A 27,754-nucleotide genomic window follows, 5' to 3' on the forward strand; every position below is an offset into this window, starting at 1 on the left:
TCACTACATCCAACTGGAAGGTAGTGAATGCAAAGCTTGACATGTTTAAGCATGCCACTGCTTGCCTGGCATGGTATGTTTGCAGTGCAGACATGTCCTAGGTCCCTGATACACATTACACTTAAGATGCTATTAACAAGTAAATCACCTTTTAAGTAATAATGTGGCCATACATTCAGGTAATTAATGCTGCAATAAAGCAGGGAATGAGCTACAAAGTTATTACATATATTTTGTATAATAGTTTTGTGGCTGGTTCCCACTCCATCTTAAATTCAATGTGTGACCAAAGCTCCAAAGTGCTCCTGAGGCTGGGAGCACTGATCAGCTAACTGGCACTCTCAGCTTCAGGAGCGCATGGAGATCCTGAAGGGTTGTGGTGAACTCCTAAAGCTGGGAGCACCCATCAGCAGACTGATATTCTGAGTCAGACACCCAGATTGTTAATTGGTAGTGCAAAGGAGTATGGGATCATCTCCTACCAGACACATGTAGCATGGCAGGAGGCATGACTGTTAGGTTCACAGATGAGATCCCATTACACCTTTAACTGCATACCTGCCAGAGGCCAAGGTTTCTCAATGGATGCCTTTGAACTTTACTAAAGTTAAACATAGAGAAAACACACTCAGGGCTATCATAAAAGGAGGGCCATCGCTTCACTTTCAGTTTTAGTTAACAAGAGGATATACTTTAGATACTGAGGAGATACAGTTGAAAAAAAAGTGACCTTACCTCTCAGGGTCAAACACACTGTTGTCTGCTACCATGGCTTTTAACACATCCACATTTGCTGCAAATAGCACAAACAGAAAATATCAGACGAAATGTGTTGCCCTGGCTTTAATCTATCATATTACTGAATGAATAAAAAGGAAACATACTAAATATTTTAGTTTTGATACAGTCTAATGCTTAACAGAGATGCATTTACTACAAGCTCACTAGCAGAAAACTGCTGCACTGAATAACTCCAAATTTAGCTCCATCTAGAAAGAAAAGCTTTCTGTTACAGACTAAAAAAGCAAAAAGTAAGGTATGCAAATAAATTCTTATGAAATATAGTTTTATTTCAAGACTCAGACACTTATCTTTGAAAGTGTAAAGTTTTCATTTCTTATGGGACTCAAAATTCTGACAAAGCAATTTTTCTGGTTTTGGTTATTTGAAAGCTTACATTAAGCAACGGACACAACTACCACTACTAACTGCTATCTACTAAGCACTCCCAGGCCATAAACTCATGCTAATTAATTTTAATCCACCAGTTGGATTGCAGAGGTATCATACTGTAACACAAAATAAAAGTGTGGGGGTAAAATACGCAATTTTTCTTTTTAACAGTGTACAACTACAAATGAATTAAAATCTAGGAATGGAAGGCTGATCCCTGTTCAAATCAACAAACTGAGGCAGCTAGCTCCCAACTCTGCACAAAAATTCTAAGCAATTACTAAATTTTCTTTTCAGGGTGTTTATAACTATACTGAAAGTAGGTAAAGCTGCTTTCAGTATTGTAAAGAAAAATCTGGTTTCATCCATGTAGGTCAGGGCTTTTTAACCAACAATCCGAGGGGTCAACTCACAGCCCATGGAAGCTAATCAGTGTGACTGTCACAGGTGATGCCTTGGCATGGCTCTGTTCACTCTGCCAGCCCCTTCTCTGCCACCAAATTTGGGATCTTTAGTCACTGCTCAAAACTCAACTCTGCGGCAAAAGAAAAATGGGGGACATGAGGAGAGATGAACGGCGGCTGCATTCAACTCCTGAGTTGTGGAGCTGTATGAAATCAGTGGCTCCAGTAGCTGCACCGATGAGTCATCATCCTGCCACTGGAGGTTGGTCACCCAACTCACAAGAAACCCCACAGTCCAGATGTGGCCCACAAGGCCAAATAAGCTGGAGACACTTGATACAGCTCTCAGGGCATCCCCAAAAGACACCTTGCCTCTGCATTGTTTTTGACATATTTTGAGAGCTGTGCAGCTATAGTGCACGCTGAATCTGGTGTGTGCTGGTGTCTAGACATTAAGGGCAGTGTTACAGGTCCACAGAAGTTTAGAGCATAAAGGGACCTCATAAGATATCAGGTCCAGCCCCCCTGCTCTGGGCAGGAAAGACTGCTGGGGTCAAATAGCCCCAACAAGGTATGCATCTAGCATGTATTAGAATTTCCACTGGCAAAACTGTCAAACTAGTAAGGGATTGTTCAATACAGTAGAGCTACTCCCTGAATAAGGAGAAACACAACTGTCTTGAAACCCATGGAATTTCAGCTGCAAGTTGATTTGCAGGGGAGATTTAATCAATGGAGCAAGTTAGTACCACAGTCCTAATTCCATGTCCCTGCTGTTCTCCTACTCCTACTTGACTGCATGTCAAGCAACAAGCCAGCAAATATATAAAATGCATGCAGGTCTACTTTTCATTATCCCGTTAACATTTTCCAATCAACTCTTACTGCACCTTTAACATTGGGTTTTTCCCCTTCTAACTACTTCTGTCATTTCTAAACCATCCAAAATCCAAGTATTTAACCTTACTACAGATTAAGTCAATAGCAAATGTTTTGCTTCTAAGTCATTTGAATTTAAAAAATGGGACTAAAGAAAACAACTTGAATTACCATTCAACTAGCCCTCTGTTTGGCCAGACAGGCTTTGAACTAATGTCAGATGCCTATTTAGCTGCTCAGAAATGTTTCTCTTCCCTCCCAATCTTCTATTGGGAAATATCCTATTTCTCCCCTGCCCTTCTTTGTGAAGATACCACCCTCATTAAGCAAACAGAAGCACTTGCTATCTTACTTTCCAAACTTTGCAAAAAGCTTTCTACTATTGCTCAGATTTGGCTGAAGAAATCTACCCCACCATTCCAAGCCATTCATCTCAGTGTAAAGGGAAAAATCAAACTTTTGGGGTGTATTTCAATGCTAACATTAAATAAGCAAGCAAATTCTCATCTCATTTAAATATACCACAAGCAAATAAGCAACTTGTGCAAAGAGACTAGAGTGAAGAAGGAATAAAATGTCAAGGAACACAAGAGTCATGATTCCTATAGGAACAAACTTCCCAGAAGGAAAAAGGACAAATTAATTTGAGATGAAATGCAAAAAGTTTGGCTTTAAAAAGCAATTTGAGAAAGTGAAGTAGGCACAAACAAGAAGTTATGATGGAAATTACAGAATATGAACTATGAGTGCCAACAAAATAACATTGAAACACCTGAAAAACATGCATGGTATCACAGAATCATAACTTTAAGACAACATTACACACTGATTTTAATCTGTACCTTCATTTCTCATAATATAGTTGACAATTTGTCCAACGGTGTCACTATTTTCATGAACAGTTTCATTCATTTCTAAGAGAGAAAATAAGAACTCAGTCAATATTTATCAGCCTAAAAACATTTTCATGAAGATACGAAAAACACTAAAATATTTCAATAAAAAAGAACTCTACAAGAAGAGCAAATAAAGAGTCATTTTTATTTTATTTTGACAAATCTTGTTGTCCCTATTCAGGTGTAAAACTAAAGCTTCAAAACTGAGCCTGTAATCTCCATATTTTAAGAATTTTAGCTGAACCCTTTAAAAAGCTCAATATTTAATAAACTTTGAAACACCTTCCTCTTCATCTCAATGTTATATGAACTGAAGTCTTTGCAGAAAAACGAAAGAGTAGATATGGAAATTAAGTTACTATGTACTAGCTACCAGAATAGTTTTGAGGCAAATTGACGGAGTTGTCAAGAAGCCTGCTTAGCAAATACAGTTCGCTTACCAGATTTCAGTGTCCAAACTGTCAGTTCAGCACCTTTCACTAGAACTAGTGGATAACAGAACAGCATTTCCAACCCCAAACTTTGGAAAATAGTAAGACTAACTTCAAAACCATTTAAATAAAATTAAACTTTGTAGTATTTGTCCTCTTGTGGTTGAAGGTTTAGAAATCATATTTTCAGGATTTTTCAGAACACTAAGATTTATTAAAATGAAAACCAAGATTCTCAACTGAAAGCATCACAGCAGGATACAGGGCTTTAAGGTACTTAATATCACTAATATTCAAGTGTACTTGTGATACAGTTGAAAAAACTGAGAAAGCATGGAAAAGCTTGGGACTGCAAGGTAGAACAGAACAGAAGTACTAAAGGATTTCAGATCTGCCTCCCCCTAAATCTAATAATTATAAAAGTCTAACTCTGTCCGTAATGCTTTATTCGCACTCTGATTGGCTGACAGAAACAGCCAATCAGAATATTCCAAGCATGGGGAAGCACTGCCATGATTCTGAAGCCATGCCGAAGACCAGACAGAAGGTGGCATTGCTGGCCTTGGCTCCCCTACCCCACTCCCTGCAAGAGGCAGAACAGCGGCATAATGGGGCATTAGGTGGCAGCACTCCATCCCAGTTCCCTCCCCTCCTGCCCCCGTCATTCTTGACAGACAATTGGCTAGTACAAATATAAATTCTTCGACTCACGAATATGCAGTACATGATTTTTATATTAAATGTGCTGTTCTGGCCACTGCTTCATGGCCAGCCCTCTTTCTCTCTCTTCTTTAGAGCAACCTGTATCTGAAAACTGATATCAATGTGCTCCCCAGTCTCTTTTTCTCCAGACTAAGTACACCTAGTCCTATTTCCTAATATGGCTGGTAATTCCAGCCTCTTTGGCTAAGCACAGACAGCCAAAAAACTCGAGACTGAATCGATTCAGTCTTTGCAGGTTAGTCTAAGTTGTGTAGATTGAACCAATAAGTAAATGAACAGACATTCACTTTTGATTCTGGAAATGCAGCCACATGCCTGTAGTGGTCCAGGCCAGAAGCCAGAGGGCACTAGAGCACACCTCTCTGCTCAGTTGGAGCAGACAGCTTGAGCCAAGCCTAGTCTGCCCACCCTGTGAATGGGGGAAAGGGGTTTGCGGGGAAGGAGGTGCAAAGCATCCTCAGATGCTGGGGGACTGTGAGTTAACTTGAACCTGGAGGGAATCTGGGACAAAAGTTCAATAAACTGATTTAACTTAAAACACTTAACTCTGATACTATATCCATCCATGTGAACAGCAGTGGAGCCAGAACAGATCACAGCGGGATCCCAATATACCTCCTGTCAGTATATCAATCTTCTACCAGAAGGCAAGGTAGAAATAAACTTATAAACTCATCAAATCAGAGATGCATAAGCTTTCATGAGTGAGTTTGATTCATCAGATGCTATGAGAGAAAGCAGGCTATCAAATAGAGAGATCAGAATATAAAAGACAGGAAAGGGAGGCATTGCTGGAAGAGGCCAGCATGTAATAAAATCCATAGGAACAAAGGGTCACAAAAGCTAATTCAGGTAATGGGATAAGAATACATAGTCCCTGTTTATACCATACATAACACAATCCAGTCTGTGGATGACTTCTTGTTCCAATGTTGTTCCACAACTTTGCATTCAAGTCAGCTTTTAAAGTTTTGCTGTGTAGGAACAGCTATTCTAAGGTCATAGACAGATTGTCCAGGAGGGTTTCTTAATGTTTTTGGACTTTGTCAGATTGATATCCTTTCATTCTTTCACTTTTCAATTGCCCTGTCTCAACATAGACAGCAGAGGGGCATTCTAAGTAGCTAATGGCAGATATCACATAAGCAGAGGTGCAGTGAATGAACCTCAGATGTTATAAACTTTGTTATTTGGTCCAGTGATGATGTGGCCTGTATAAGGGGGCACTGCTTGCATCTGGGTCCAGTGGAAGGTCTGGTGCCTCAGTAAGAGTGAGTTAGCCTGTTGCTCAAGAAATACCATTTGAGGTTGGGGGTCTGTCAGTAAGCCAGGACAGGTTTGTCCCCCATGGCTACTTTGAGATGATTGTGCTTTTCCAAAAGAAGTTAGGTCATTAATGATATGTCCAAGCTGTGCAAGCTTAGAGCTGCAAGTGACAACCAGAGGGATTCTGCTGTCTTGGAGGCTGGTATTGTAGCAGGTGAGAGTATGGTCCAAGTCTGCCTTTGTTGGCTTGAGTGGCTACAGTTTTGGGACTGCATTTTAATTATAGGAATCCCTGATCCAGATTCTTAAGGTCTGCATCCCAATTGGTGGGAACAAAGCAGATATGGTTGCAATAGAGAACTCTGCTGTAGAAATGATGGATCTAGCGAACTCAGAATGAAAAGCTGGTGGAGTGAAGGCAGCTGTGGCGGTCAGAGAGTTCTGATTTTATGTGGCAGTGATATGGCCACTGCAAGCTTTTACCGTGCTGCCTAGGAAATGAATTTACTGGGTAGAGTACTCTAGAATCAGTTTGATAGAAGAGTGGAAGTTGTTAAATTCCTGGGGGAATTTCTCTAGAGATTCCTTCCCATGTGTCCATAGGATGAAAATGTCAACAATGTGCCTTAGGTCTATGAGGGGGTTAGAAGGGCAGCTGCAGAGGAAAAGGACTTCAAGGTCTGGCATAAGTATATTGGCATATTGGGGGCCAAGTTTCAGTTTGAATCAGGGTTCTACAGTCAAACAAAATTAAAAATCCCAAGGTGGAAGTCCAGGGGCAGAATCCAAGTCCAAGGCCAAATAAGAGTTTTGGAGTCAGAGACCAAGTTACCAAAATCAAAAGGAACTTACAAAGAGTCAGAGCCAAGTAGGGTCAGAAGGCAGCAAACAGAGCACAGGATCAAGGAAGGCTCATCACAACAAACTTTCAGGCAAAACTGTTGGCTAGCCTGCAGTCTACTACCACACAGAGAATTAAATAAGAAGGCTGCTCTCCCCAACAGCCAGTCAGGGTGTCCTAACAGTGGCCAGCTGGTTCATCAGCCAGGGTTGGGCTGCTAGTTTGCTTCTGGCCAGTTAGGCAAGTAGGCCAGGCTGGATGGACTACTTCAGCCCCTTGACATCTGTCCCCTTTGAATAGTTAGTAATCATTCATTTTTTCCACTGCATAGCAAACCTACAGATCCCTTGATCTTTCTAATGCATCTAACATTTGTTTTCAATATCTCTTGTCAGTTGTAATGTTTTGCCTTTGCTTATCCTTACCCATCTGTGTTAATCCTCTGTATACTTCCACAGTTGTCTACTTTCCCATCCATTGTTGCTAAGTATCTTGCTTGATTTACAGATAAATGAAAAGCTCTCAAGTTCAGAAAGGTAGCAGTCACAAGTAATTATCTCATGGTCTATTAAGTCAGCATTATTACAAACATTTCAATATGTATTGTGTAGTATAGAAAAAAGGAAAATCAGCTATCAGTCATTCCAGATTAGTAAGCACACTATAATAATGAGAGAAAAGAGTTTTAGTAAACAGATTATTTACCTATATTTTCTCCAAGTTTTTCTTCTTCAATCTCCTGTTCAGCCTCTGTTGTACAACGGTACCCTTTTTTCTTAAGCACATGGCAGATGAGAACCCCCAAGAGGCCCATGATGAAAAAAACAGGAACTACTGCAAAAGCAACATATTCTGGGTGGTGAGTAACATCACTGGGAGGTTTAGCTGTAGTACTTTCCAAACCATGGCTTGCCAAAGGAGATGGAAATCTTTGATCTATGTAAATAAACAAACACATAGTTACTAGGATGCTTGTAAAAGCACCTCCAACCTGTGAAGTATTTGGTGGACTGGGATTGTATGAAGTGAAATCTATGAATGTCTTTCCACTAATTTAAGTTAGCTATGGACTATGTCCATTAATGAATTAGAACTCACACCCCTGTAAAAGTAGGGTTTCTCCACTTACAAGTGAAGAAAGTAGAACAAAAAGGTGAAGTTACTCAAGGCCCCAGGGCAGTTTATGGGCAGAGCTGGGAATAAAAGTAATACCTGGCAGGCTAAGCTCCAATTTTGTGGCCACATTCATTGCACAAATATTTATTAAACTCAGAAAACAGGGGATGGTGAAGCATAACTGGAATTCTAAGCCTCCCACAGTCTGAGAGCAGATATTAGATTTAGCATTAAGCCTCCCGGACAACCTGGACTTACTCTTTCTATATTAGAATGCTGCAAAACATTTCAAGCTGTAGCTATCCCTTTATGATCTCATGTGGTTTTTGCTCTACTCTTCCTCCTCAATTTTCATCTCATGCTAATCAACAAGACTATTATTTTGCAAGTCCATTATTTAATACAATAATATTTTAAAAATTTAAAAGTGTCTAACGTTTCTTCTCATAAAAAGGCACGTGTTTTGGTCTAAGAACTTTAAATCTCTCTCATTACAAAGGTTGCCGTCCCTTTTAGTTTGTAACAATTTTTTACAGATTTGGTCAAATCCACTCTCTGTAGTATACGCGGTGCTAAATACATACATTATACTGTAAAAAAATGGAAGCTATTAATCACTAGTCATGATTTGTTATGTGAAATATTGCATCCCTACACACTTAAGGTACTTTTTTAAGTGTCCTGCATTTGAAGGGAAAATTGGGTAGAGTTTGTTCCTAGGACATAAGTTATGATGCAGGGATGACCAATCTGTGGCATGCATTCCGTAAATGCCAAGGGTAGTTCTATGTATGGCACACAGCAGATTGGGGAAGGGACAAGAAGCACAGCAGCAGATAGGAGAGGGAGCAGAAGGCAAAGCAGAAGATCAGGCAAGAAGCACAGAGCACAAACAGAACACTGGGAAGGGAATCAGAATGGCACTCAGAGGACACAGGTCTTAATTTGTGTCATGCCTCCCTAAAAGTTGTAATGTATGCAAAAGATGCATTTGATACCAATACTTCCAGTTGAAGTGGAAACAGGAAATGTCATTGCTCAGCCTCAGTTTTCAGAAGTATCATGGTGACCCCTTGTTTATGGTTGTTAACAAGTTTAGAAGTTCATGTGTATGTGCATGTGCAAATATTTATTAAATGAGTGTGGTAGAAGAAGAAACCTTTTCAGATTTAAACGTTTTGTAAATATTAACAGCAATATAAACCAGTAAACATTTAGGTTACTAGTTAATCTAGTACGTTACAAAACAAAAATGTATGATACTTTGTACTATATATTATGCTATGTTCCGATAACTAAATGCAAAGATTTGTATGTTACATTTCAATAATTAAAAAGCAAATAACTACAAGCAAAATATGAACTATTTTGAAAAGAGAAGGTGCAATCCAAATGTTGCAATTTTTGCAACAATTCCACTGAGATAAAAAAAAAAAAAAACTTATCAAGTTTTTCTCTACTGCAGTGGTGGGGGGGGGGTAGGAAAAGAAATATAATCACATGCCATTTCGATGATTTACGAAGAAAACTGCTTTCTTCAAATACTGACCAATTAAAAAACAAACATGGGAACCAATATAATTAGCAACATATAACCCATATGGCAGATTGGTCTTTCTTAAATAAATTATGCCTCAAAGACTCATTTGTTCTTAAAGCATGCATTTTATTTTGATTGAAACCAATCTTAGTTTCATCTGTATCACTGCATTGAGCAAGCCAGGTTGCCATACTGAAATACCCTCAGGGTCATCAATGGAGAGAGTATGAAATGATGCCCCTGTCAGCAGTAAGTAGAAACTTAATAGCTCTCTTTCTTGCTTCTTTTTACTGCTCACAAGCTTGGCTGTTACTCCATTTACCCAGTTCCTTCTTTTGTTTTTTTTCACTCCCCCGTCCTTGAATTCTGAAATACTTCTTTATTTATGGTACTCTGATGTCATCAGCAGTTGAAGTGGAAACAGGAAATGTCATTGCTCAGCCTCAGTTTTCAGAAGTATCATGGTGACCCCTTGTTTATGGTTGTTAACAAGTTTAGAAGTTCATGTGTATGTGCAAATATTTATTAAATGAGCGTGGTAGAAGAAACCTTTTCAGATTTAAACGTTTTGTAAATATTAACAGCAATATAAACCAGTAAGCATTTAGGTTACTAGTTAATCTAGTACGTTACAAAACAAAAACGTATGATACTTTGTACTATATATTATGCTATGTTCCGATAACTAAATGCAAAGATTTGTATGTTACATTTCAATAATTAAAAAGCAAATAACTACAAGCAAAATATGAACTATTTTGAAAAGAGAAGGTGCAATCCAAATGTTGTAATTTTTGCAACAATTCCACTGAGATAAAAAAAAAAATCTTATCAAGTTTTTCTCTACTGCAGTGGTGGGGGGGGGTAGGAAAAGAAATATAATCACATGCCATTTCGATGATTTACGAAGAAAACGGCTTTCTTCAAAAATCTAATAAATGTAATAAAATTTTCTGTTTATTACATTTGAAATGCATCAGTCAGGTCCTCAGTACTCTCTCGTTGATAAAGGTGCTCAACAAAAGTATTGAAGAATCTAAATAATGATGTTATATAATTAGTAATAACCTGACCTATATTTTCCCAGACAACTTACGAAAAATAGACTCTTGAACAAAGTTGTCCACTGGGAACTTGTCTCCCCCAAGAAAGTTTTACTTGAAGGGATTCTTCTGGCATAGTGCTATCAGCATAACAATCGGTAGAATACTTTTGTATTTGGCTGTCTCCCAGAGCAACATATTCACAGGCAGATGGCACTGCCAAGAAACATGTGATACCGTAGAGTAGTCATCTCAGGATCCCTGCAGCCAAGCATGTTATTTTGTAGCAGTTTTTTGCCATGCCTTCTGGTATGCCAACACTCCTTTCATAGAACCTTTCATAGAACTGCGTAGGTTTGAAGTCAGATTCCTACAAAACCCTGTTACATCCTATAATATACTTATTTTTTTACATCATTTTTTCCATCTCATCACTAAAACCACGGATGACAGACTAGCAGAGCTGTAGTGTCTCTTAAGGAGCCAGACATAAAATAAAGAAACTAAGAATAAGTGAAAGAGAAACAGTAAATGCAGCCAATTAGTTGCCGTAGGAATTCACTGAATAATTACACACAGTAGCAGTGGTTTAAGCCTCATTCAAGCACTTGTAAAGGAAGCCTGGAACAGGTAGCAGTAGCTCCAAAACGTTCTCACATGGAAGGCCACATTTCTGAACATGTGCACCAAGTTCATCCCAGTTCTGCTACACCCAAACAGCAAGATGACAACTAGTCAGATGGTAAGAAACAGGTAGCAGCAACCACTATTTGGAAGCTTGCAATCCTGGACTGCCATCAGCCAGTGGCCAGCTTGACCCTCCGCTACGAACAATCATTCTCCACACTGTGTAGTGCCTGCTTTGATCAGAACACGTAGAGTATCTGGGTCTGCTTTAAAAGTTGAAGGATGTCTTGATGCACTTCTTGACCCTTCTATCTTTCCAATTAGTCGCCAAATTTCACATTCTCCCAAATGGGGAGTCTGAAGGAGCTCAAAAATAGACATCTTTTTTGTTCCTTATCAACTCACCAGATGTAGCAAAGATATTCCTCAAAGACACCCTAGCTAGCAGAGGTCACTGAGGCAGCCAAATAGAATTAGTGCGGTATGAAGGAATATCAAACGGCCAAAAATAACTGCTTTAATTTCCTACATTTTTTTACCTCAGGCTCTATGAAATTTTGAAGCTTCAATCACCAGTTGCTTCAGGACGCTTTAACAGCATATAGCATGACAAGTATATGAACAGTACTTTTAACCCTTATGGCTTTAGAAGTGTTTGCATAACTTTCAGGGAGCATATTAAAGACTGCTAACCTTAGCACAGCCAGAAGGCAAGGTAAAGATACACCATATAGGCTGAATCAGAGCTGCATAAGCTTTTATGACATGCTCACAAACTGAAGTAAACTGTTGCTTTACTTCATGAAGCAAGCTCATGAAAGCTTATGCCTCTCCAATTCAGTTAGACTATGTGGTGCATCTCTTACTTGCCCTCTGCCTGTGATAAGATGGAATAGAGGTACTATACAGACTAAATGAATAAGAGGCATAAGCTTTCATGAGCAAAAGCTCACACAAAAGATACTGAAGCAAGCTGAGTTTTCTTATTGGTGTGGGACAAACCTCTACACAGAAAAGTCCAGGCAAAGATTAAATACTACTTTTAGGATAAGTCTGTGAAATGTTGCCGTAAGACCCTAACGCTGCACATGCTAAGCTCACTGGCATTCTCCAAAAGTAGGCAAGATTCCCTCTGTCTGCCAACTAGTGAGACGACCAGAGTCCAAAGTTACAAGGTTAACCACACTGCTTCTTTCTCCTAAATCTCACTCCAGCATGCAAGTAATGTGGAAATATTGCTTTTTTTTTTTTTTTTTTTTTTTTTTAAGACTGGGAAAGCTTCATGAAACAGTTTTACAATTATTTCTTTTTTTAAGTATGCACTGCAAATATTCACCCACCTATTTTAAACTACAGTAACACCACTGTGTCTCTGTTCTGCTGAAGTACAAAATATAGTTTCAAACATAGGAAAACAGCTGAAAAGCATTTCCAAAACTATGGGAATATCTTTTAGTGTTTCCTGTTGTACTATTGTTTAGTACAGTGATGCCCAACCTTTCCTGACTGGGAGCCAGATGAATGGTGTGGCGTCAGTCACAGGTCAGATCCAGTGCACAGGATTGGCCTGTGGACCCGATCCAACATGAGGTCAGCATGAGCGCACACACCAGATTGGGCCTGCCACCCCAGAGCCGGCCCAGATCAGGCCCACCACCTCCCCCACACAGAAAAGGGGGCCCAGAAAAAGAGGAGAGCATAGATTTTGCTGTCAAAGAACTTTTTAAAGTTGAGAGAATAGCAACTTAAGACAATTTTGAGCTATATCAGACAGTTAAGTAATACACCATTCTTTAAACATAACAGCCCACCATTGCCCTTATATAATGAATTTGCCTATGTACGCTAATGGGAAGCAATACTCTCTTTGTATATGATTTATATTTATTTATTTGATGTATGCCATTCTTCCCAAGAAAGGCTCTAGGTAGCTTACAATAAGAGGACTGAAAAAAATTAAAAAGAGAACAGAGTAATTTATAAAACAGAAGCATGACAAGAGAAGAGGTTAAGTATTCTAAAATAAATTAATTTAAATTTAAAATATATAATATCATCTACACAAAATAAACAAAACCAGTATCCAAGAATCTAAGAGCTCTGCATAACTACAAATTTTCCCCTCATCTCACAAACTCAAGGAGCTTGTTCTTTCTCCTTGTTCTTCCCTATTATAAAAGCCTCAAAGAAAAAATGGGCTTTGTATGACCAAAAGGTTAAGACCTACAATAATGAATAATATATACTTAAGAATATCTACAATGAAAAAACAGAATTAGAGCTAAATGAGTTCAGCCATCCACCCAACCTCGGAAATCACCAACTTGAAATCTTGAAGTCAAGCACCAACTTGGAGCTTCAAGTTGCAAAGCACCAATGTGAAATCTAGTCAAGTCCACAGTTATGAAGATTGCTGTTAATGCTTACTATTTAAATTAAAAATATGAAAATGAGATTGTTAAGGTCCAAACAATTGGGGGTTGGACTCGATGATCTATTGAGGTCCCTTCCGACCCTAACATCTATGAATCTATGAAACAGGAGAAGGTGATTTTTTTTTTTTTTTTTTTTTTTTTTTACAAAGAAAAAAGTACAGCCAGTCTCAAATTCTGTCAAACACAGACAAAGGAAGAAATTCTATCTTATACAGGTTCTTTACTACATTCCTCATTATAACATCCAAGTGCCATCCAATCACATTAGCAAAATGACTAATATCGGCCACATTTGTTCCCTCTTCTCTCCACCAAAAAAAAAGCGTATTATAGCTTTCCATTTTGATTGGTTCGTGTTTGCCAAATTGTTTTGTCTTGAAAAACAAGCTATTTATTCTGAGAGTTACAATAATCAGAGCTTGAGCCCACAAAAATTTTGTGTACTAATGAGCAGATGTGAACATGACTAATCACGCTGAGGCAAGGATGTTTATGGGTGATATCTTATATTGTACTGACTGCATGGTTAGGATAGACTTAGACAAGATTTTGGGTATGAGGTCAACGAGGACCAAATTCAACCAGAATTTTCGAATTGCCCACAGCTGGACTGTGCCACATGCAGCACCTGCTCTGGCTGCTCCAGGACCTGCATCTCACAGGACAAGTCCCAGATCAGCTGAAGCAGGTATCAAACCTGGTATGCTGGAAAAGGGGAGAGGGGATGAGGTCCAGACTGGCCCAAACTACTCATCTGGCTTGTAGGGCTGGATGAGTTTGACATAGCTGTAATAGCCCTTATTAACTTTAAAAGTACACTATTTTCCTTCACCTGCATTCAGAACTCTAGAATCTAATTGTCCCATATAACTTTAGTCGATTGAAGTCAGAAAGCTTAAATAAACCATGTACAGCTAACACACAGGCTAGCTACAAATCTTCATGAGCATTAACTACACAACCCCCAATATTTCCTGGCAACACCAGATCATTTAAATAGTAAAAATAAAAATTAAGTTAATACTTTACTTATAATTTTATAGAAAATGTAGATTGTGCTCAGCCCTCTCACAGGGTAAATTCTCATGTTTAAAAATATACGGTGTAAAAAATTATTAACAATGAGCAAGACAAAAAACCTACACATACAAGAATAACCAAGAAGTACCGACAGAATAATCTTTCTCATACTTTGTAACTGAATGGGTACCCGCTCATGTGGAGAACAAAGCTTCTAGTATTGATTTATTCATCCATCAAATACCTTTACACAACATGTCAAAAACTTTCCCCTAAAACTATTCAGTACACCATCATGAGATTTAAATGCTCATAGTAAAAAAAGAGATGCAAAAAATTAACTTTATTTTTAATTTGAAATGGAAATACTAACGAGTCCACAAATGCCAAGAAAATTCAATTAGTTTTTGTCAAAGTTACTCACACCATTATGCCAAGTATCTTTAAGGACTGCTTCTCTTCAGGACTGCAAAATCTTTAAAATAAAGTGTTTGAGAGCTGTTACATGACTGAAAGTCATGTTAGTCAATTCCTTATTTGTTTGTATTAGTCCAGTAACATTTTTTCTTGTTAAATACACCCTCTGGACCATCAAAAGCAGCATCGGGTACATACACATTGAATATACAACCCAAAGTTGGAAGAAGACATTAAGCGTTTAATGTCATCACATGGATACGGTGAACCTCAAATACTGCACAGATTTTGGTCTCGGAAAGTTAATCAAAGTCAACCTTGTCTAGCTGTGGACCTTTAGTTGGAATTTTTGGTCGGATTACATCATTCATTTAAAATTAATCTCTTTTCGATCTACTACAAACATTCTGATATTCTGCCTCAAAAAAAATAGTCTCATCTGTGAAGGATATTTGTCTTGCTCCAAATGTACGTCATTACATCAGCACTGTTCACCCTACCGCAGAGGCTCTCTAGGTAAGCCCCTTCCAGGGAGGCCATGATGTCGGTGAAATGCCAATGTGAAATGCCTCACACACCTCCTGAGTGGGAGATCAGGAAGCAGCTGCAGATCTTCCTGCAGCCCTTCCAGTCCAACCCCACATGCTTCTCTATCAGGTGGGTGGGACTCTCCCACAGCCCCGTTTCCAGGACAAACATGCAAGATTGGACTGGGAAACGCCGAGGCAAGAAAACGTACTCTGGCTACAGCCCTTAGCACTGCTTAGCCAAAGGAGTTGGGCTGGGCTGGGCTGGAGCAGCCATTTGTAGGTAACAAGGATACTCAGGGCAGGTCAAACCACCCGCCTCCTTCTCCACTCCTGCAAATACCAGCGGGGCAAAAGGGAGTTTTGCCCAGGGCACAAGCCTCACCCTGGCTGCAAACTGCTGTGGTAAGCAGAGGCAGCACAATGGTGATTCTCAACTACAGGTGCCAAATCCCAAAGTTACAGAGGATGCCCTCATTCTAAAAAAGACTGAGAACCACTAAGTCCAGTCTGTCAGACGTTACTGAGTTGATGCATGCAAAGTATAAAACAATCAGATTAATGTTATGTTTTTTCTTCACCTTTTATCTCTTTCCCGGGGCCCCAAATCTGCCTTTTTAATAAAACTAGTTTTTAAATACGGTAAGACTTCCAGAGACACTAATTTGATACTTACAGGTTCCTTATATGCTTTCATGTTAAAAATTATGTTTAAGATTGAAACACTATATTTGGTTTACATCTCTTACGATGGCACGCTTTGTTTAAAAAAAAAAAAAAATGGAACATCAGAAACATCAAAGATAGAAAGTCCCAGCTAAAAACTAGCTTTTTTCACTCAGTCTAATCATGATCACAGTCACAGGATACTAATCTTCACACCACTCCATTCAACACTGACTCAGGGGTATCAATTATATTTAGAAGTCTTCATAGAAAACAGGATATAGCAGAAAAAACTACCATAGTAAAATATTACATTTAATTAAAATTATTTTTCCCATCCGTTCACATGCTAGAACAGAGCACTGTTTTCACTCCATATTTATTATAATAACATTTGAGACATATGGTTAAAGTCTATAACCTTATTAAAGGGTTACAATGACAAAGAGGGGAGCTTAAGCAGGCCATTTAGTCACCATAACCACAATACAAATTCATTTTCCTTCAGTTTGTAAAGTTTTTTATGTTCCACAAATCTAGATTTATGCCCTGCAAATGAATCAACTCTCATTCTACTTTTATTATTACTGCCTTCTGTCTTTCCAGCGCTTGGTGATCAGTGAGAGTGGAAGGCACAAGATAATACATCTTTTCCCCCATTATTTACTACTTTATCATCAGAATAATTCTGCAGTAAGCAATCAAGTTTTTCTTTTGTGCACCGCTGTGTTTATCCTATATACATGAAGAGATTTAATATTTGGCAACGTAACTGTTCTCCCTCCATGTCTGGGTGCCAGGCAGTACCAATCGTGACTTGCCTACAATTTTTTTTTTTTAATAAATGATTTACAACCCTATAACTAATAAATCAGAATGAGAAATTCTGGGGGAGTTGATATTTACTTTGAAACTGCTCAATGATGGATTCACAGACACAGAATAAGCAGCCTTTGCATCAAAGATTGAAAGAAACTGTTTAACTTTTTAATAAACTACATAAGGAAAAAATACTTTTTTTTCTTTGCTTTTTCAAATCTCTCATACTCTAATTTGACAAATTAATCCACTTCTGACCAATTCCTTTTATCAACTTCTACCATCCAATTTTCCTCTATACAGTGCTCTCTGACTGCCAAAAAAATCTATATCATGTCTGCTTTTCAGACTTTAGATCTTTTGATACACTCCTTACAATTATTTGATGTAATAATCAAAATCTGCAATTTGGTAAACTGCACTTCTGACAAAGCATTCTTGAAAAGTAATTTTTTTCTCTGGTACAGTTCAAAAATGTATGTTAGTAGAATACTTTTTAAAAAAGCATAAGAATAAAATTACTTATTATAAAGTTTCACAATATATATTTTACTTAAGTAGCCTGCTCTTGGATAGCTTTATGCTAACTAAACTAAATGTTACTTAAACTAAAAATGACAAAGTGCAATCTACTGGTACCTTTCATACTGCAGCATACTTCTAGACCTCAGCACTGCATGGAAAAAGCTCAGCTAGTCATCTGCTCTTATCAGAGGAAGTGATGCATAGAAAACAAACAATTTTTGTTCTACTAGCTCCAGTACGGCAGTGTTATGCAATTAAAAATGCACACAAGCAGCATTTAAAAACATTTCCATTAGCTAAATCTAGTTATACCTTTATCAAAACTGTGGTAAACTTTAAACAAAATGTTTTGTATTTAATAAAACTTTGCTTTAATATAGTAGTCAGCTTAAGCTACAGTTAGTGCTTACTCAATTGTACTGATTGCTTAGGGCAGCCAGGTCCTTTAGGATCTTACAACAGGTAAATCTCATATTTTAACCTCTCATTTCTATTTATAAATTGTAAAAAGAAAATACAAGGTTTTCTGATTTTTCAACTTCTAATCTTTTTTCTGACTTTGAATAAAGTAACCATGGGACTGAACTAGATAAATATATGGAAAAAGAAAATATTCTTCATCATCTTTCAGAAGAGGATATGCTGTTAAAAGCTACTTTAACACTTCAAACTAAGTCTGGGTGCTTAACCAGTGACTCTTGAGACCTGCAGCTAGACTCTTGAGAGCATTGGGAACCTGAAAGCCATGGGGAGGCCAGCACTACGGCACAGGTAAGAAATGAGAAGGTAAGAATCAAAGGGCCCCTTGGGACTCGGAGCGGGGGGGCAGCAAAGGCACCAGTCGCAGGGCTCAAGTGCCTATATACTAATGCTAGGAGCATGGGAAATGAGCAGGATGAACTAGCGCTCCTGCTTGTACTAAACACCTATGACTTAGTGGGGCTAACGGAAACCTGGTGGGATTCATCCCATGACTGGGTGGTACATATTGAGGGCTATAGATTGTACAGAAAGGACAGGGTGGGGAAGAAAGGGGGAGGGGTTGCGCTCTATGTCAATGAGCAATATACGTCAACCCTCATCAAGGCAGAATCCAAGGATGAGGAAGTAGAAGGATTGTGGGTTAGGCTACATGGGGGGCAAGGAGAAAGGGATTTGGTGGTAGGGGTCTGCTACAGACCCCCACATCAAGGGGAAGAAAGAGATGCGGGGCTCCTGAGGCAAATCTCGGAGACCATAAAAGCTAAAGAGGCAGTAGTCATGGGGGACCTAAACTACCCGGACATCTGCTGGGAGTCACAGACAGCAAAGTCCCACCGCTCACACAGGTTTCTAACCTGTGTACAGGACCTCCACCTGACTCAGGAGGTACACGGTCCCACTAGGGGGAATGCCATACTGGATCTGGTATTGGCAACGGGAAATGACATGGTAGTGGACCTCCAGATCGGTCGCCATCTGGGGGACAGTGATCACCTAATAATAGAATTCACCATAAGACGGCGAGTGGGTAAGGTAACTAGTAGGGTGAAAGTGCTAGACTTTAGGAAAGCTGATTTCAATGAACTCAGGCAATTAGTCAAGGACACACTGCAGAGTAGGAGATTTGAAGAGATGGAAGCCCAAGAAGGGTGGCTGTGCCTTAAGGAAACGATCCTTCGGGCACAAAGCAAGACGATCCCCGAGTGAGGCAAAACAGGGAAAGGGGCCAGGAGGCTTCCCTGGCTGACCAGAGAAATCCAAAGCAGCCTAAGGGCCAAAAGGGGAGCACATAAAAAGTGGAAACAGGGAGAGATCACCAAAGATGAATATACCTCCTCTGCTCGTGCTTGTAGGGAAGCAGTTAGACGGGCCAAAGCTACCATGGAGCTGAGGATGGCAACCCAAGTAAAAGACAACAAGAAATTGTTTTTTAGATATATAGGGAGTAAAAGGAAGGCCCAGGGAGGAATAGGACCCCTACTAAATGGGCAGAAACAATTGGTGACAGACAGGGGGGACAAGGCTGAACTCCTCAATGAGTTCTTTGCCTCGGTGTTCCTAAGTGAGGGGCACGACAAGTCTCTCAATGGGGTTGTAGAGAGGCAGCAGCAAGGCGCCAGACTTCCATGCGTAGACCCTGAAATGGTGCAGAGTCATTTGGAAGAACTGGATGCCTTTAAGTCGGCAGGCCCGGATGAGCTCCATCCAAGGGTGCTGAAGGCACTGGCCGACATCATTGCAGAGCCACTGGCGGGAATATTTGAAAGCTCATGGCGCACGGGCCAAGTCCTGGAGGACTGGAAAAGGGCCAACGTGGTCCCCATTTTTAAAAAGGGGAGGAAGGAGGACCCGGGCAACTATAGACCTGTCAGTCTCACCTCCATCCTTGGCAAAGTCTTTGAAAAAATTATCAAGGCTCACATTTGTGAGAGCCCAGCAGGACAAATTATGCTGAGGAGAAATCAGCACGGGTTCGTGGCAGGCAGATCGTGCCTGACCAATCTAGTTTCTTTTTATGACCAGGTTACGAAATGCCTGGACACAGGAGGAGGGGTGGATGTCGTATACTTAGACTTCAGGAAGGCCTTTGATACGGTATCCCACCCCATACTGGTGAACAAGTTAAGAGGCTGTGACTTGGATGACTACACAGTCCGGTGGGTGGCGAATTGGCTGGAGGGTTGCACCCAGAGAGTCATGGTGGATGGATCGGTTTCAACCTGGAAGGGTGTGGGCAGTGGGGTCCCGCAGGGCTCGGTCCTTGGACCGATACTCTTTAATGTCTTCATCAGTGACTTGGACGAGGGAGTGAAATGTACTCTGTCCAAGTTTGCAGATGACACAAAGCTATGGGGAGATGTGGACACGCCGGAGGGCAGGGAACAGCTGCAAGCTGATCTGGACAGGTTGGACAAGTGGGCAGAAAACAACAGAATGCAATTCAACAAGGAGAAATGCAAAGTGCTGCACCTAGGGAGGAAGAATGTCCAGCACACCTACAGCCTAGGGAATGACCTGCTGGGTGGCACAGAAGTGGAAAGGGATCTTGGAGTCCTAGCGGACTCCAAGATGAACATGAGTCGGCAGTGTGACAAAGCCATCAAAAAAGCCAATGGCACTTTATCGTGCATCAGCAGATGCATGACGAATAGGTCCAAGGAGGTGATACTTCCCCTCTATCGGGCGCTGGTCAGACCGCAGCTGGAGTACTGCGTGCAATTCTGGGCACCGCAATTCAAGAGGGATGCGGATAACCTGGAGAGGGTCCAGAGAAGGGCCACTCGTATGGTTAAGGGCCTGCAGACCAAGCCCTACGAGGAGAGACTAGAGAAACTGGATCTTTTCAGCCTCCACAAGAGAAGGTTGAGAGGCGACCTTGTGGCTGCCTATAAGTTCATCACGGGGGCACAGAAGGGAATTGGTGAGTATTTATTCACCAAGGCGCCCCCACGGGTTACAAGAAATAATGGCCACAAGCTAGCAGAGAGCAGATTTAGACTGGACATTAGGAGGAACTTCTTCACAGTTAGAGTGGCCAGGGTCTGGAACGGGCTCCCAAGGGAGGTGGTGCTCTCCCCTACCCTGGGGGTCTTCAAGAGGAGGTCAGATGAGCAACTAGCTGGGGTCATCTAGACCCAGCACTCTTTCCTGCTTATGCAGGGGGTCGGACTCGATGATCTATTGAGGTCCCTTCCGACCCTAACATCTATGAATCTAGACTCTTGAGACCTGTAACTTGAATATTATTTTTATGAAATTGATTTTAAGGCTTTAAAATAGGTCATCAAAAATTTAAAAGAATTTGAAGTGTATATTTAAATATAGACAAACATGTTTTAAAATAAATTTTATCCACTATAACCATTAGTAACTATTAAGCACCTTTATTAATGCAGGTAGCTGAAATAGAGGCATTTCTGGCTAGAGGTAAACATAATACCACTGCCCAAAACAAAGGCACATGTGAGAAGCTACTTAAACTTTTGAACTTTGTCTTAGTAAAGGGGTGGATGGTGTTAGAGAAAAAGAATAGGAGGAGGCAGAAAGCAGCAAGAGAGCAGTAGTAGTAGTAAGACCAAGAGAAAGACCTATGGCTACATTTATAGTAAAGTGCTGGTTGAAAGTGGCTTTAAACTGTGGGCAAAGAAATTGTCTGCTGTTATTTGATTCCTGATATATTCAAGGAACAAAACCAGGGTGAATTTGATTTAAATCAAATCAATTTAAATCACAATTTAAATCACTGGTCAAGAAGCCTCAATGTAATCATGATTTTCTACTAAAAGTGCTTTCTTGTTTGGTATAACCTCGATTAAAATATTCCCAAACAGAATCTCTTTTATGGCCAGGCCTGGCAAGCCTGCTGCCATAATAGGTTTTCCCTTCTATCATACCATTCCTTAGCTAGATCTCAAATCAATGGAAAGGCTATACTCAGAAACTTCTCTTTCAAGATTTCTGGAATATTCTGCTCATAATGTTTCTCTTGTCCCTCCCCTCCTTGCATTTATCTCCAGATTCTTCCTCCTTGCCCAGATCTACTCCACCCACAACAAACCTCTATTTATTTAACTTCCTGAAACTTTGTACTTTTAGAGAGAGGTAAGGGCTTGACTGTGTATACACAAACATGCAGAGAGACAAGAGGGATGATGGGCAGGTAATCAGGTTTGTTATCTCTCATCTCCATAGACTGCTGTTAACAAGGATATTATCACCACTGGAGACACAAACTCACAACTTGAGAACTGAAACTAAGCATCACAGAGATGCTTAAAGGTATCTTTTAGAATGATCACTGAGTCCCACTGGTAGTGTTCTGCAATTTCAGTTTTTATTTTCAAAAAATAATTCTGGGAATTTTTCAGGGTTTATTTTCCAAACATAAAAACCGATCTGAAATTGGGATAAAAGGAAGAAAAGAAAAATAAATAAATAACTAATCAGTGAAAATGCTAATATTAGATACAGTAAAAGCCCTGTTATCCCCAACACAAGTGAGGAATGATCGGTGCCAGTAATCTAAAAATGCCGGTTACCTGAGGCACAGGGGTTTCTGGCCAGACGTGGAGCAGGAGGCTTGGGGTTGGCAGTGCAGCAGGGAGCAAAGCAGTGTGGCACCCCACTGCTTTCAGCAGCACAGCAGACAGCAAAGCAGCACGGCACAGTACTATGTGCATCCTGCCTCTTTCAACTGTGCAGCAGGCAGCAGAGCAGCACGGCATGGCACTGCGTGCATCCCGCTGCTTTCAGCGGTGCTTCATGAGGCAAAGCAGCGCAGCACCATGTGCATCCCACTGCTTTTAGCAGCGTAGCAGGAGGCAAAGTGCTACGTGCATCCTGTTGCTTTAGCGGCGCAGCAGGCAGCAAAGCAGCATGGCACAGTATGAAATGAAAAACAGGTGTAAAATCAGTAAAAACCGAAAAACTATAGTTAAAGAATATCAGATAATTTATTGGTGAAATTCGGTAAAAACCAAAAATGCGGAACACTACCCACTGGGTTAAGTGGTTTTCTTTAGTCTTTGCTAATCTATAGAGGAGCTTCTGGGAACCCCATAAGATTAGGCCCCTAAAATAGTCCATTTCCTGTTGTGACCTATTCATAAAAGTTTTCTAAAAGAAGTTAAATTAATATATTGTCTCAAATAGTATATAGTAAGAAGTTATAATCCCTATTCTATGATGATGTCTTTGAACTCTAGCGTATCTTAAATTAAAACTATCTTTACAGAGGATTATTTTTTTTAAAGCATCTTACATTTAAAAAAAAATAGTTACATTAAAAAATCTGATTTTTTTAACCAAATTTTAATCTCTGATTTTTATCCACCTTAAACAAAAATTTAGATGTTCTTTAGTTATTAAGAGAATTGCATTAAAGAAATTAGGACACGTCATTTCTCCCATAATTGAAACATAGGTCCTGGAATTCTGACTAACTGCTAGGCAAAAGAGAAGTAACGTAGTTTTCTATTAGTAAACAGCACATCAGCTGATGTGACTGTTATACGCAGGAAGTAAACAGGAAAGAAAACTAGACAGAAAGTCACACGATGAAAGAACAAAATGATAGTTGTCAGCAGTGTCTCCTGAGGCAGAGCACGGTGTTGAACTACACCTTAAATCAAGGATCCTGGTTTTCACGGTTTAAAAACCCTAAATTCTCTGATTAAAAAGCTTAAAATTCACATTTTTCTGCAAGTAAAATGAAATGCAACTCTACATATAGGTATCAGTTGAACATAATGTTTTAAAGCAGTTTGGAAGCCTACCAGTGCCTCAATAATTATAATAAAATAAATTCTAAATACCTATATATTTTGGCATTTGATTTTGGTTGTTTTATCATGGAAAAATCAGAGCTCCTTCTTGCTCCCCAGGACACAGGTCCAGCTGCAGCTGTGCCCCCCACTGCGCTGTAGCACTGAGTATGCCAATATGCCGGTGCCCTGACCTTGCCCATGCCAGTGCCCCTCACTCCCAATCCACAGCTCCCCCAACCCTGCTGGTGCCCTTCACTCCCAACCCGCAGCCCTCTGCCCCCTGCCAGCCCTGCCAGAGAGGCTCCCAGCTGACAGGGCTATGGGACCTGCTAGCTGCTGCAGCCAGAGCGGAGGGCTAAACCTGGCCCACCCCGTCTTGGGCAGCACAGCCAGTGCAAAACCAAGAAGAGCCCATGGAGGCCAAGAGAGGATGTGGGCTTCCCACTGCAGGGCTCTCCACCCTGCTGCCCTCTCCGTGATGGCCTCTGCAGCCCAGCAGGTAGGACCTAGAGTGGGAGGGCTGAGCAGGACAGGGAGGCTCGGTGCTGCTGCTGCCACCACGAGCCCTGCACCAGCTGCACTGCCAAGGTGAGGCACCCCCTGCCTGGCAGCAGAGGGGGCAGCGGTGCAGAGTTATGTCCCCCACCCCGCTGCTGCCAAGAGGGCAGGGGGCATCTTGCCATGACAGCGCAACTGGCACAGGGCTCCCGGCAGCACCAAAGCTTCCCACTCTGCTCCACCCTCACATACCAGGTCCCACCTGTTAGGCTGCAGGGGCCCCAGGGGGGAGGGGAGCAGGGCAAGAAGCCCCAAGCCCCACAGTGGGCAGCGTGCATCCTCCCTCACCCTGTGCACAAATCCTGGAGGGCACAATCCCTACCCCATGCTGCCCTGATGCGTTGCCTCTTGCACCCGACCCCTCCCCAGGAGTGCACACAGCAGCTCTTTCCTGCTCTCCCGCCAGGCCCTGCAGCCACACATTCCAGCCACAGCCCTAGATACCACACCAGGTGAGCATCACCCCCAGCCCCAGCTGCCTACTCTGCCCTACTCCCTCCCTCACTGTGGCTGCCTCAGTCTGGCCCCCTCTCTCCCCCCACCATAGACTTACCTGCAGGCAGCTGGAAGAGCTGCTCTCCACCACTGCCTGGCTGTATTGCTGGCCACATGCATGTGTGCACATGCATAACGCACACGGTGCCCCCTGAGTCCTGCTTCCCCCAGCCCCAAGCAGCCCTTACAAGGTGCAACTCTGCCAGCTTGCAAGGAAAAACCTAGTTTGCTACATTTTTCTCCTTTAAAAGAGAAAATCTGTGCTTTCCCATGGCAAACATAAAACCTGGATCCCTGCTCATTATACATCTGTTAGGGAAGACAAATTCCCTAATTTAAACAAGATTTGAGATGCAACATTTCAGTTCCTTGCCTACCCCCTACCTATTTCTGAATTAAATGCACTTAATGGTCTGCTTAAAATTTTCTGCCAGTCCTATCTTACACGACTCCTCTGAAAGAAAAAAAAAGCCTCCAGTTAATGCTTCCCAAATAAGTCACCTTCTACTAACAGCAATTATTACAAGTTATAGTTATTACTGGATAGCCTCTGTACTATCTGCTGCAGTGGGGGGCAACCTTTTTGGCAAGCATGCTACAAGATAAAGCCTCACACACTCCACAAGAACCATTCCAATCCCCTGCCCCGCATTCATCTGCTGCTCTGCTTTTTGCTCCCTGTATTCCCTGCCCTGTGGATCTACTACATACTAGAAGTGCCGCAGGTTGACTGCCCTTCACCTCCTATTTTAGAGATTCTACATTCTGAGCAGGGTGCTAATATAGGCTTTAGTTCTTTTTACCACTCCTTAAAACATCTCATCTGACATTCAATCTGTCAAGCAATCTATATACCCTTGTGACACACCCCAGCCCTGGATACAGTCTAGGTGAGCCTTTAAGACTCACACTAAGGGTGTTCTCACACCTTTGTGGTACCCTTCTGTCCCAAACCCTCTTTTCCTGCTGTCTACTGCTTGGCCACTGAGGACCAACTTCTTGGCTTGGGGCACTTCAGTGTAACCAGTCTTGCTCAGGCATTGATCTATTGAGGTCCCTTCCCACCCTAACATCTATGAATCTATGAATTGCCAGCTCTTAGCAGAAGTGGTTTTGCCAGCTAAAGAATCATACCCTTGTCCAGTCACGTGCTCAGAAAAAATGAATTCCCCTTTGCACAGAATGGGCAAACCTGTACAGTCAGATAGTCTGGAATCACAAGCATCACCAACAAGTGGTTTGTAAAAAGATAACAACCAATATTTTAAGAACAAGTATAAGAAGTCAGTGACCATATATTGAGATCTAGACAGAGATAAGATAAAACAAACACAAGAAAATACAAGAATAACCAGTTCTTCCTCTGCACCTTACATCCAAGGATGCAGTCCCTACCAAACTTTTTAATGCATTAAAATGTAGCTTCTGTCTCCGACTTCCCTGCCAGAGCCTTCTACAAGTCCTCCTGTCGGCTCCGGGACTTCAGCCTCCCCTATACCTAGAGAAACTGAAGACAATAACCTGCTCTCAAAGCAGGCTTAAGTACAGTTTCCTATCTGAGCAGGCATATGCCACCTCATGAATTCTTACGGGGGCAACACTATGTCTGTAACTTCCTGCCCCCACCTAAACAAGAATGTTTGCTAGAGCAGAAGTCTTTCCTGTTCTAATCAGAACAAAGGGAATACATGGTCCTTTCAGACAGAGATTTGCTAATCCAATGCATTACCTCTCCTCCAGACCCATCCCTAGGGGTGTACAGGTCCCAGGGCACATCAGCCTGTGCAAGGCCAGGGTGTGGTTTGCAGCCAGAGCGCAGAGGTAAGCAGCCAGAGCTAACGGCGCACAGCGGTCTGTACGGTACTGTCCTCAGGGCCCCCCAAAGCATGGGGCCTGGGGTAGCCACCCTGATTCGCTGCCCCTCCCCCCGACAGCCCTGCTCTCCTCCCCCCATAGTTTGAGTAGCCAGAGACACTTCTTTTAGAGTGTAATTCAACATTGTCTGTCTCAGAGCAGGTCCACATGGGAGACTCAATGACTCAAGTTAAATACTAATTCCAAGTCATTACCTCTTCTCCATGTGAGTAAGTGAGGGCCACATAAGTAAGTCACTGCCTCACAAAAACAGCTTTGGCTATAATATAATGTTATATCAAGATTACATGCATGTCAAATACTACAATGCACAGAAGCATAAGAATAAGGTTGCGTACAGCTTGATGTTATCTATACATAGGGATTACATATGCCTTATCACTCAGTAAAATACACCCAAGAAAAAAAAAAAATGACATCCCACAAACCCCCAGTTCCTGGCAACCCAATTTCTATTTTCTTTTCTTGTAACGTTTATTAGCCTAAGAAAATAAAAAATTCTCTCTTCCCTAGACACTTGAGAACATAAATATTCATCCTTGAAGCTGTTCATTAGAAAGTCTGCTTCCAGAAACACTTCATTTACAGTTAAGAATACCAGTCAGTTTAAAAAACATAACAAAACAAAAAACTAAAGCCATTTTTGGCTTTCGCATTTCACTTTTTGCTTGCTTTCCCCACGTACTTGGATACCATATTAGAATTACTTTTAGCTTATGCCCTTCACTAACTATTTAAAATTAAGACATTGTGAGACTGGAATTGCAATGTTTTCCTTCTGACTTGGAGGGAATAGGAACTGGGCCATGAGAAGACCAACACTTAAACTTCCATCTAGGTGAGAAGACATCATTTCAACCAGACAAGACTCAGATCCATAATACTTATTCACTACTGGAAAATAAAATATGTTTTTATTATAATCTATTTTAAGATTTAAGTCAACAACTGAAGATACTGAAAATCAGTGTGCTGCAAACTTGGATAATTTCTTTAAATCTCCAGATGTTCTCTACAGATTCACTTCAATACTTAATTTCCACACTGCACAGAATAGGATTTAGATTTTTAAAAATGCTGCTACCCTTTTGGTCCTAAAGTCAAGAAGCAGGTAATAGTTACAAGCCAAGACAGAAAGTGGCTCAAACAGAGCAGCAGCAAGCAAAGCATGCATACACCCTTGCATTCTTTGCCTCATGCAAGCAAGGGAATCCCCTCAGAACAAAGACA

The 27,754-nt window shown here is 41.0% G+C and overlaps 1 protein-coding gene across 3 annotated transcripts in view; it reads right to left on the minus strand.

Annotated features, from left to right (window-relative positions):
- The window catches only part of RELL1 (RELT like 1), a 54,805-nt gene that overhangs the window by 23,313 nt on the left and 3,738 nt on the right, over nucleotides 1-27,754 (minus strand). For all 3 annotated transcript variants that reach the window (XM_014594999.3, XM_019480484.2, XM_006261376.4), the window contains exons 2-4: nucleotides 7,319-7,549; nucleotides 3,299-3,370; nucleotides 736-793 (exon numbers count right to left, since the gene is read on the minus strand). In XM_014594999.3, coding sequence (XP_014450485.2) covers nucleotides 736-793; nucleotides 3,299-3,370; nucleotides 7,319-7,549 — 361 coding nt within the window. The remainder of the gene's footprint in view (nucleotides 1-735; nucleotides 794-3,298; nucleotides 3,371-7,318; nucleotides 7,550-27,754) is intronic.

Source organism: Alligator mississippiensis, chromosome 2, assembly GCF_030867095.1.
Source record: "Alligator mississippiensis isolate rAllMis1 chromosome 2, rAllMis1, whole genome shotgun sequence".
Lineage (NCBI taxonomy): Eukaryota > Metazoa > Chordata > Crocodylia > Alligatoridae > Alligator > Alligator mississippiensis.